General features: G+C 48.2%; 1 protein-coding gene across 3 annotated transcripts in view; it reads left to right on the forward strand.

Annotated features, from left to right (window-relative positions):
• Positions 1–12102, forward strand: part of WASHC1 (WASH complex subunit 1) — a 37825-nt gene that overhangs the window by 24255 nt on the left and 1468 nt on the right. For all 3 annotated transcript variants that reach the window (XM_058804448.1, XM_058804450.1, XM_058804447.1), the window contains 8 exons: positions 2545–2656; positions 3347–3493; positions 7862–7998; positions 8887–9022; positions 10048–10252; positions 10711–10875; positions 11080–11238; positions 11808–11876. In XM_058804448.1, coding sequence (XP_058660431.1) covers positions 2545–2656; positions 3347–3493; positions 7862–7998; positions 8887–9022; positions 10048–10252; positions 10711–10875; positions 11080–11238; positions 11808–11876 — 1130 coding nt within the window. The remainder of the gene's footprint in view (positions 1–2544; positions 2657–3346; positions 3494–7861; positions 7999–8886; positions 9023–10047; positions 10253–10710; positions 10876–11079; positions 11239–11807; positions 11877–12102) is intronic.

Below are 12102 nucleotides of genomic sequence, written 5' to 3' on the forward strand. Positions count from 1 at the left end.
GTATTTTTTCTGGTAAGGTATATGGTATATTATCTTTTCTAACTAACACATACAGCTGTATCTTGAGCTGTTCATGCTAACAGTCATGCACTTCTAGGAGCCTGTACATGGAATTTGGATTGGTTGGACTGAGGGGGTTTAATTTTTATTTCAAAGTTACCTTGTTCAGCAACAAATAAATTAATCTGTAGACTGATATGTATTCCTTCTGTGTTGTGGGCCGGCATCTGTACCACCTCAGGTGAAGGTTTTTTGCAGATCCTATAAGGTCAGTGGGATTTGGCCTGTCAAATCCTTGAGCAGGAGATCACAGGAGAATGTACAGGGTGCCTCAGAGAAAATCCATCATGGTTTGAAACACCTGAGCTGGCACTGGACAAATTCCCCAGCTTATGCTGGGAACAGGCATTTGGTGGGCAGTGGGGTTGGATGTCTCCTCTTTTTTTTTTCTTTGAGTGAGGGGAGGGGAAGAGGTTGGTACCTGGTGAAGCACTGGGGATAATGTGGGGCAGGAAAGGGAGAGGGAGGTGTTTGACTGCCTCACTGGACCCACTCAGGTTCATGAAGTGAAAGGGAGAAGAACACTTATTGGTTTCCAGACCTGAGCTTGCATAACTATTTGCTTAGCACTTCCTTCTGGGAGAGAAACATGTGCCTTGTCAGATGCTGAAAATTGTGTCTGGAAGTCAGCAGGGTACTGGCTAAAAGGCAATTGATACCTCACTTTTATTTGGAGCTTCAAGAAAGCTTTGTGGAGTTCTTCTAGGAGAGAGGTCTACTCTCAGGTGAGAGAGAAAATTGCATCATTGATTTGAGGGAGAGCAGCAAAGCAGAAATAAATGACTCAGTTTTTTCAGCTTTGAAGGGAGTAAAAATAGTCAGATGCCTCTAGAGAGCAGTACTGGAAATAGTGTCAATCAATACTATTATGAAACCTCTAGAAAAGAGGTGAACTGTGAGGTGGGAAAAATCTGCTGGTGCGAGCAGTTAGGAAAGATTTAGGTCCTTCAGAGGCATCTCACACTTGAACAAAACGAGGCAATGGGACAGCCCTGTGACACATGAAATTTGCTGCAGACAGGTGCTAGGAAATGCAGACTGAAAGGAACAACAGAAACTACTCTGAGAACCTATCAAGTGTAAAACTGATATGAACTTACTCCACTGAGGCAGAGGGAGGGTGTGGGAAGGAAATCATGAACAGATTTGTACTCAGTGTTGGTACAAAATACAAGCTGTTAGACTGTGTTTAAAATAAAATGGGGTAATGGAGAGTAATTCTGAGAGGGAGAATCTCATGAGGTTCAATTTTGCTCATCTCCCACTCCAAGCAGAATAAGGTAGAAACAGGCTGTGTGCTATCATGCCATATGCATAAGGAAGGATTTTTCATGCCTCCAGGAAGAGGAGAGCATGGCTATAAACAAACAGAAATACTTCAAGTTTAGAGAAAGTGAGGGGTTTTTTTTTAGAACGGTACAAGGAGAACAGGCTGCTTGTTCTTGCTGTTTTTCACTATCTGCATTGAGGGGGGGGTTATATTTCTATACTATAATAGAGAATGTGCTACCCAAAGTGAAAATACTGGAAAAGATGGATTTGGTACAGTTTGGAATTGGGAATCATGGATCACTGCTGATCTCAAATTCTTTACTGAAGGGAATTAGAGCAGGAAAAGAGCATGAGAGCTCTCTCCTCAAAAGCAAAGAGAGACTCCTGGTGAAATTTAAAGACAAAGCTTGAGATTGCTTTTCACAGGCAGAGAATGATCCAGTGGAACTGGGGTGAAAGTTCAGAAGACTTATACAAGCTTTTACCCTTGTAGCTGGGGAGAATCTGCTGGTTATGAATAGGGAAGGAGGCCTCTTTGAGAAGGTGACTCCATCATTAGCTGTAGCTGAGGCCTGGTCCCAGCATCCCAAAGCATTCTGATGCTGATTTAGTGGTATGGGTTGAGATAAAAACAGTTAAATTATATAATAATAATGATGATGATGTAAAGGAAAATAATAAAAAATAGAGAGAAATACAACACAAGAAAGACAAGTGATGCAAATAAAACAATTGCTCACCACCAACTTGATGAAGCTTGTCAGTCCCCAAGCAGGGGACCCCAGCCAACTTTCTCCCCAGTTTATATACTGAGCATGATGCCATGTGGTATAGAACATCCCTTGGGTCACTTGGGATCAGGTGTCCTGGCTGTGTCCCCTCCCAGCTCCTTGTGGTGGGAAGAGAGGCAGAAAAGGCCTTGACTCTAAGATCTGCTTAGCAATAATTAAATGATCCCTGTGTTTTCCATCTTTCTGTGCCCCAAACAGCCACAGGAACATCATGCTGTGAGTCATGGATTAATCCTATTCATGTTGGAGTACCTAAAGCTCTCAATAGGGTGGATACAAGCATGGCTCAACCATCACTGTTTTCACTGTGAAACAACCCACTCCCCTGAGATTCACAGCCTTCTCTGAGGGGCTGGGAAGTGCTGTTTTGAAAAGAACCACTGATTGTTCAGCTCAACAAGTGTTCTTGCCTCCTTCCTAGGATCTCTCAGCGGGTGGAGGCCAGCCGGGCACAGCTGCGGGCGATTGGGGAGAGAGTCACCCTCGCCCAGGCCAAGATTGAGAAGATAAAGGGCAGCAAGAAGGCTATTAAGGTAGGGACTTCAGTGGAGGCTCCATGGCTTCTTCTCTTCCTTCTTTCTTTGCTCCTGATATAAGCTCTGGAGAAGAAAAGGTGCTCAGCAGCTGCTGCCCACTCACCTCTCCATGCCTTACTGCTGGGCAGGATTGTGGTGAGAATCCCATTCCTGATTGGCCAATGGATGAATTTTAGACCCATGAGCCACACAGCTCCAGGCTTTATGTAACCTTTATAGGTTTCTGTCCCAGCTGCTTCCTGAGAAAGAGAAAAGAATGTGCTGAGCTAGGCCTAACTAACTCCTTCAGTTCGGGCTCATAGACACTTCTTTGAATGAAAGCTGCTGTCAGAGAAACTCCCTTTAGTGTACCTTAATCCCATTGAGCCATGTAAAACTGGTGAAAATCCTTCTTTCCCCATTCTTGCTCCATTTTATACAGTATTTCCAATTCCTTTCCTGCCAGTGGAAGCCTTTTTGCCAGTGATCTCCTAGTCCTTTTATAGAGAGAGAAAAGCTCTGGAATTCCAGTTTCAGAAGTGGCAGTCCATACATATTTGGGTCTGTTGACATAGCCCTTAGGAGCCTGTTGATTCCAAGTCTGTCCATTGGCAGCTCAGTTTGCATGTTTGCTCCTCTCCATGTGTTTCTGCCTTGTAGGATTGCCTACTTGTTGGGGTTTTTTAGTCCCTCCTTGTTTCTCCATAGGTGTTTTCCAGTGCCAAGTATCCAGCCCCTGAACGGCTGCAGGAGTACAGTTCAATTTTTGCTGGTGCAGAAGACCCAGCTAAACAGAAATGGCCAAGACACAAGATTCAGAGCAAACACCAAATGCTGGATGAAACAGCTCTGCAGGTAAGGAGGAGAACAGACCTTGGGAAGGACAAGCAAAGAGAACCTGGAGGCTGTTAATCTCTTTGATAAAGTGGGCCAGGGCTTTGGGACATAGGCTAGGAGTAGAACATATTTTCATTTGGCCTATCAGGGTGTGAGGTCAGACTGGGAAGCTTCTGGAGGTGCCAGTTGGAGAGGGCCATGTCAGTACAAGAGTTTGTCTGGGTGGCTGTGCACTGCCAAGTGTCTGGAGCAGTTCCATTTCCTGAAATGCTGCTGTTTCCTGCAGTGGTGTTGGTGGGTGCTGCTGCCTGGGCTCAAGGCTTTGGCTGTGCATAGTGAGCAGCTGGGATCAAGCTCAGAGTTGTTTCAGAAATAGTTTCTGAAGGCTGTGATATAACTTCTGGTGAGAGGGGGAAGGTAAGGAGGCTTGTGAGTGTGTCAGGAGAAAAAGGAGACATTCATTAGAGCATTTTTCTGCCCCAGGAAATCATTGCATTTGGGCATTGTCCTTGGGTTGGGAGAACAGGAGGAAGAGCTGCTGTGCCTAAAGTTTAAAAGTTGCTGTGTATGTGCTGTGTCAGGAGTAGCAGATGTGCTGTTCCTAGCAGGTTAAGGATCAGTTTGACAACTTCCCTGCTCTCCACCCCTAAAGAGACTTCCTTCCTCATCCTTGTGTGACTTGGCCAAAAATAAAGCTGCCACTGAATAATTTATCATGCTAAACTTCCCAGAGTGTTAATGGAGTTGAGACTTCACACAGAGAGGTAGTTATGAATATTTCAGCCAGGCCAAGGAAGCAGCATTGCTGGCCAAATGGAGAGCTGGCAAACTTGAGCAGGGTTCCTGCTTCCTTCCAGTCCTGGCAGTGGCACAGGCAGAGCTGCATGGGACAGGCTGGTGTCTGCCAGGGCCAGTGAGTCTGTCTGGCTGGTGGCCCCATCCCTCTGGAGTGGGGGGCAGCAGAGGCAGGCAGGGAGCAGCCGGGGAGATGGGCTCCCACCCTGAAGGGCTGGTGCTGAAGTACAGCCCCTTGCACAGGGAAGGGATGGAGAAGAACATCAGCTGTTAAAATGCTGTATCCCACAAATGGCATGGTGCACATGCCATTCCCCACAGCCATGTGCCTGGGATGCCATCTCTTCCAGTCCCAGTCAGTCTGTACCACTGCCATGTTCTGCCCTTTGTGACTAAAGCTGCCATCACCACAGGGGCTTTGTTTCAGGCCCTGGGGGATGTTTGTTGCTCCCCTCCTGTGACCCATATTTTGATCCTCTTTTGGGACTGTTGGTCTTTCTCTGGCTTTGCTGAGTCTGCCTCATGCAGCAGTGTTCACTCTTGCCAAGCTCACACACATGAGCTCCTCTGTGAGGTGGGGATGCTGCTGTCAGTGGTGAAGGATGGAGGGGCTGATGTGCTGAGTGGGGCTCAGCATGGCCAAGCTCTGACCACATTCCAGGGGGACAGGCCCTTCTCAGCCATAGCTGAGCACAGAGCCTTGCAGTAATGAAATGTGACAGGGAGAAGTCTAATGTTTGCATTTAGGCTTTCCTCAATTATTCAGGGCTTTCAGCAAGGGCTCACTGCCTGTTTTCAGTTCTGATGAAAGAGAAGCCTCTTTGCTGTGAGCACAGTGGCCTTTGCTAAACTCCACGTGCACACAGCACCTCATCAGGAAAGCAAACTCTGCTGATGTCAGTCTGAGGGGAAGTGGTGGCAGCCTGTGCTCAGCCTTTAGGGGTTTTGCTGTGGTGGGTAAGCAACTGAGTTGGAAATGTGTGTGGGTCTGCAGTTGATTTTAAATGCTTCCCCCTTGGATTTTCTTCTTGCCCCCTCAATCCCAAGCAAGTGAAATCTCATTTGTTTAGAGGATGCTGTTTAGGTAAGGTAAGCACTGATGGGTAAGAGTGCCAGAAACACAGTGCTAGTGGTAAGCCTGGAAATCCCTCTACTTTGCACACTGCAGGGGTAGCAGCAAGGCAGGGCTCAGCAGGGAGCTGGTTGCAGCTCTGTGGGGCTTCCCTTTGTGGTGGGAGCTGTGTCTGGGTGCTGCACATGGGAAGGAGTCCAGGCAAAAGTTACCACCCACTGCTGGAGTAACCTTGCTAGACTTCAAAAGTGTGAGTAACTTGGCAGGTGCTTGTGAATTCTGCCTCTCCCAGAGCCCACCATAGGCATGTGGAGGTTAAACCAGGCTTTTGTCACTTGCTTATCTTGAAATACTTTCCCAGCTGGCCTCAGCACTCCATTGGTGTGGGGGGAGTGGGATTTCTGGTACATGCACCAATTCCATTTGTAATGGTTTGTGTTTAATTAAATGAAGAACCAGAATGACTTTAAATATTTTTAACTGTAGGTTCTTTAGAAGAAAAATGCCTGAAAATGTCCTTGGGGGTGGGATCCTGCCAGGTGCCAGACCCCAGGTTGGGGTGTTTGAACTGTCAACCAACCCCCATGACTTTAGTATGTCAAGGTTGCCAAACTTTGGCTTAAGAACTTAATGTTCCTATAAGAAAACTAATTTTTAAATGGCACCTTAACTTGTGGAATTCACAGTTGCAGGATATTTTGGCAGTGTGTGGAAGTTCCAAATTTCAGAGCGTATCTAGGTACTTGAGTAAGACCAGCACTTTGATGGCATTTAAATTAAAAGGATTATATTTCACATTTCAGAATACTCATGCTTAGTGCTTTTATAAATTCCTTAGATGAGGTTTGTAAGTAAATGGTTATTTTCTCACTACACCCTTAAAGTGATGCACAATCTTCCAGTGCTAACTGAAGTATACAAAAGAGAGAATTAAAAAAGATATATAAATGACTTGAGGGCTAAGTGTGTCTGAACAGTTCTGGCAAAAAGAGTCAGTACTCCCTCATGCTTAAAAAATTAAACATTGGGAAATGAATATTAATGATCAAAAGAACTTTCATTTTTGAGTCTCTGCTTCTACAATCTCTAAATAAGAATTTATATTTTTTTGCCTATTTGCTTCCATTAAAAAATAGAAGGTGTTAACTTCAATGTATTTTTTACAAGTTGGAACCTGAATTAAATCAAAACCTTACAGGTTTTTTCTTATAGCATTTTATAGTCTCAAAGCATCATATAAACTCTTAGTGGATTAACTGAACTGTGACTAAGCCATTTCCTTGGATTTCTGGCTACCAGATTCAAGACTGAAATTTCAATCAGCAGGAACTGCTTGTGTCCCTTAGATGTGGTCTTAAAACTTAAAACCAGTGGTGTCCATTTCTCCCATACAAGTACAAGGAGGGGAGAGGGACTCAGAGAGAGAATGGGGTGGTGCAGGGATGCTGGAAGCAATGAGGCAGTAGGAATCTGTGGACAGTATTTGGAGTGGTGACAGAAGAAAACCACAGGTGTGGCGAGTTACTTAACCTGGCAGAGTGCTCTGGTTTCTCCTGGTATGAACACTGACTACCTTGTAGCTGCTGCTTGCCTTTCTTGTGAAGAAAGAATTGTGAAGGGGCTGAGGAGGGGTCTGCAGAGGGCTCTGAGGTGGAGGTTTGTTCATCCCAAAATGTCTCTGTTCAGGAACTGATGCCTTTGCTCCCTCTGGATCAGAGTGCTGTGGGCACTGAGCTTCATCCCCAGAGCATGTGGCAGCGGGCACTGTCACGCCAGCTGAAGCACTGCTCTGATGTGGGATGGCAACCCCTGTGCTCTATAAAAGTCAGGCAGCTCAGATGTAATAAGTCCTTTTCGAAAGGGAGCTCTATATATTATGCATGAAGTTTTAGAACTGAGAGAGGGAAGATTTCGGTTCATTAGAGTTGAAAACTCCTGCAAATCCCTCAGGCTTTGCAAAACCATCTGGCACACGTTCCAGCCTGTGCACTCCTTTCTGCCTGATCTCTTGCCTAGTGCAGGCACTCTGTTCTTTCCTAACCTCTTTTTCCTTTGCCTTCCTGCCTACCCCACCTGTGCAATCACAGCTCTTAAAACATCAAGTGAAGGCAACAGAGAGGAGGTAATAGAGAGGTGTGGGGAACTCTACCTGCCTGAAAATGTGTCATAATTGGAGACACTGTAACAAAAGCCTTTTAGGCTGTGGTGCTTGATCCCTGCCTCTGACTACAGAGCCAGGGAGGTGGTTTTACTCTGGTGGATACTTGCCAGAGTGTGTTCAGCATGACCCATCCAAGCACCAAAAGCACTTGCTGCCAGTCTGAGCTGCCAACACTTGTCATGATTGAGTGGTTGCAATGTTGTCCATGTACTTCCTAGCTCAAAGGGAGATAGAGAGGGAGCAGCAGGGTTCCCAGACCATGAAGTGCATCCAGCAGTGTGGGGTGTGGTGGCTGGGGAGAGCTGCCTCAGCAGCCATGGTTCTAGTGTCTTACCACCTTTTATCTGTCTTCTTGCAGGAAAAGCTCAAGTATTTTCCTGTGTGCGTGAGCACCAAAATTCACCAGGAGGATGATGCAGAAGAAGGCCTGGGCAGCCTTCCCAGGAACATCAGCTCCCTCAGCTCCCTGCTACTCTTCAATACCACCGAGAACCTGTGAGAGCTGGAGCAGTGCTGTGCTGCTCACCTGCCCCTGCTTGTCCTCAGAGGAGCTTTCCCTTCCTCAGGCATTGCAGTGACTGCTTGCTTTCCTGGGGCTGTTACCTATCAGGCTCTTGATAGGACGGGGTTTGATACCTCTCTGCTGGCTTCCAGCTGGAAACCTTCCCTGCTCTTTGCCTTGGGTGGAAGCAGTCAGTTTGTCCATACCTGATCCTCTACTCATCTGATTCAACCCAACTTTGCACTTTCTTTTGCTTAGTTCATCCTGTTGTACATCTAATTTCTTTCCAGCCTTGAGATATGCCTGCCCTTCTCTGCCCTGTGTGCCAGCTTAGGCACTGCTGCTTCTCCTGACAACTCCTCACAGCATTACTTTATTGCTTTTGCTGCTTTAATGTCTCCACCACCTCCCTCACTGCAGTTCTCTTTTCCACTCACATCATGGTTCTTCTTTCTGCTCTTACTGAAGAACTACTTTAAGCTCTTCTTGAGCTTTCAGCTGCTGGAGCTTGTCTTTCTTCTCCTGAGCTATGGATCATTTCTCCTTTTTGTCTGTCCTCCTGGGCCCTGAGTGAAAAATCACTGGTGTCCTGCTGCAGGCTGTAGGATGGTTTCAGGCCAGGTGGTGAAAAGGGGAGAGCTTGGTCCTGGTGGCACTTCAGTGGGGCTTTGCTGTAGAATTAGTCTGGAGGCTGCACTGGCAGGGTGGGGAGCTGGTTGTGGAGGGAAAAGGCAGGAAAATGGAGCTAAAAGAAGGAAGCTGGGAGGCCCAACATGTTCCATCTTAATGAGTGAAGTCAAGTCTCTGCCTCCAAGGCCCTCTTGTGTACACTGTTTCTTCTGGCCTTGGCTCTCACTAAAATACTTGTTTTCTGCCCTTAGGTACAAGAAGTATGTGTTCCTGGATCCCCTGGCTGGAGCAGTGACCAAGACCCATGTGGCTTTAGAAACAGAGACAGAAGAGAAGCTCTTTGATGCACCTCTCTCTATCACCAAAAGGGGACAGCTAGACCGACAGGTGAGAGGCAGCTGCTTACATTCCAGAGGGTTGTGCTTAGCTCTCTGAAAAGAAAGGACTTTGATAGGGTGGTGAGCAGGTAGGACAAAAGCCCCTTACAGGGCTGCAGAGTATTCATTTATCAGAAGGACCTTGCCTGGTTTTGTGCTTGAGGTCCTGGTGTGAGCTTGATGAGTGAGACAGAAGCCTCACACTTGGCAGGCATTTCTCTCTGCTCAAGCCTTTGTTGAGTGGTGAAAGGAGAGTAATGGGATGGGATGTCAGCTCCCTTGTGCCACCTCCTGAGCCTCAGAGTCTGAGGGTGATGTGCCACTGCTAGAAGGTCCCTGGGGTGAAGTGGGGCCCTCATCATTCCTGCTGGGAAGGGGTGCCCACTGGTGCAAACAGAAGGGCCAGCCAGACTGAGCAAAGGGCTGTGCTTGCTGTACACATGGGGCAGGCAGTGCACCAAACCAGCTGCCCCAACATGTGACTGGTACCTGACACTTTATAAAGGCCATAGATGGGGTGTACCATCTTTGCTGGGACTGGGAAAAGGAGCCTGGCAATCATTTGCTCATCATGTTGGAGTGGAGGATATAATGTATATAATGATATAATGTATATAGTGAACTCTTTATTCACCGTGCACCATTCACTACTGTGTTGCCTGTGTGTTAAACACAAAAGCAAACCCCTGTAACTACTGGGTTGTGCATTTTAATCTTTGGAATGGTTCAGACACCATCCTCTTCTGGAGGAGAAGGGACTGGTTTATTTAGGCTGCAGCAGTTAGTGTGTGAACCCTTCAGAGTTCGCTTGTTACTGTGAAACTACGAAGGGTTCTGCCCTTCCTCCTCCTGCAGTCTGCCTTCCCCAAGCCTGGCCTGCAGGAGGTAACCTCTAAGCACAGAGGTGTAGGGGTAGCTGATGTACCAAGGAACACCAGCCCAGCTCTGGCTGGTGCCCAGATTGTTCCCTGCAGTGCCCCTGTTTGCAGCAAGCACATAGTCACTGCCTTACCTTGTTGCTCTGGGTTTCTTTAGGTCGCTGAAAATTACTTCTATGTGCCAGATCTGGGCCAGGTCCCTGAGATTGATGTGCCCTCCTACCTGCCAGACCTGCCTGGCATTGCTGCAGACCTCATGTACAGCGCTGACCTGGGCCCTGGCATTGCACCCTCTGCCCCCAGCAGTGCAATTCCAGAGCTGCCCACTTTCAACACCGAGTCTGTGGAGCCTTTGCAACCAGGTATTTTCAATCTCTGATCCCAGGACCCCATGAAGGAGGAAGGCAGGGATTGCTAGAAAGTGGAGATGAGGCAGAAAGTCCCTTGGTAGAAATTTTAAAATGGATGATGGATGTTGCACTTCTGGTTTAGGCCTGAGGGAAAGCTGCAGCCTGCTCAAGTTCTGGCCTGACTGCAGCTCCTTTACCTCCCTCCCCCTCTCTCTGCATAGCTGGGGAGGAGAGAGCACAGTGTATGTGTCAGCCTGGTGGGATGCCCTTGTGCAAGTGGGATGCAGCTGGGGAGGGAGAGTAGGGGATTCTCAGACTCTTGCCTTGGCCCTGCCTGCTGTTAAGAGATAGTGCACAGGGCAGGAGTGCTCTGCTGCAGGTGCTGACGACTCTGATCTGTTGCTGCTGAGGTGTGTGAAGCTCTGAGCTGAGACTGGGACTCTTCAGATACAATTTCTTTAATATTTCAGATCTCCAAGACGCTAAGCTCTTGCCACCTCCTCCCCCTCCACCTCCCCCTCCGCCTCCTGTTGTGCCAACTCCAGTGCCTCCTCCACCACCCCTGCCCCAGCCCACGGCACCCTTGGAAGCAGCTCAGGCAGGGAGTGAGGAGAGCAGCAGCACAGTGCCTGCAGGTAAGGGCTGGGCTCCTCCACAGCTGCACAGCCTCCTTCCCTTCACCTGTGTCCTTGGGGGCCTTCCCAGCCTTCCAGCAGGGGAGGATGTGCAGTGGGACGAGATGCTGTCAAGGTACTGGAGTAGCCCTTGCCGTGGGAATTTGGCTGGGCCTGTAGCTGATGCACTGACCCTGATGCTGTCTGTCCTTCCTGTCCCTGCAGCTTCAGTCCAAGGAGCCCCAAAGGAGGTGGTGAACCCCTCCACTGGCCGTGCCAGTCTCTTGGAGTCCATCCGCCAGGCCGGGGGCATTGGGAAGGCCAACCTTCGCAGCGTCAAGGAGAGGAAGCTGGAGAAAAAGAAGCAGAAGGAACAAGAACAAGGTGCTGAGACTCTTTGGCAGAACTTCTTCTCATTCTCCAGGCGGGGAGGTGTTGGGTCTGGGAGTAGGCAGGCAAGGCAGGAGCACAGTGAACTCACAGAGCAGAAAGGAGTTGTCTCCTCACAGGCTGATGGAGGTCTCAGGTGTTCACCACTCAGCCAGAGCTCTGTGAAGTTGCTAAACCCCACTGGCCCAAAGGGCATCTGTCCCAGGGCTTGTGGGGAAGTTTCATGTGTGATGCACACGACCAGGCACACAAATGAAACCCTGGGGGACAGGGCTGAACCAGTTTAAACACCTTGGCTGAGGTGAATTCCACTCAATGGATTCATTCAATTCATTCCTCAATGAATTCCACTCTTGGTTTTCCCCAGGAGATGCCATTAACCCTGCTAGCAGTGCCTAGTGTTTTCCTGACCTGAAAATGAACTGTAGTTTTGGGGCGTCATACAAAATTAGAAGTTTGGAGTTTTTTCTTTAATCTGAAGGCAGTATTGCAGGGAAATGCTTTTGCCATAGTGCTTAGCTCAAACTAATCTTTCTTCACTGACTCGTTCTGCTCTGTTTCAGTGAGAGCTACGGGACAAGGTGGAGATTTGATGTCAGACCTGTTCAACAAGCTGGTGCTGAGGCGCAAAGGTACTGTCCTGCAATGTGGGCTCCTTCCCCCAGGAAACAGGGAGAGCACTCCCTGGTACCCAGGCTGTGTCAGCCACAGCCTTGGAAACAGGAACAGAGATTTTCCTGGGCAGGGTACCACAGTACAGCTGGGAGTGTCTTTACAGAGAATGAGCAGAGGAATCTCCACCTCAAGTCGAGCTGGAGGCACTGGAGGGATTTGTGTGTTTCAGAGGATGGACCCTAA

This window comes from Ammospiza caudacuta, chromosome 5 (genome assembly GCF_027887145.1).
Source record: "Ammospiza caudacuta isolate bAmmCau1 chromosome 5, bAmmCau1.pri, whole genome shotgun sequence".
Lineage (NCBI taxonomy): Eukaryota > Metazoa > Chordata > Aves > Passeriformes > Passerellidae > Ammospiza > Ammospiza caudacuta.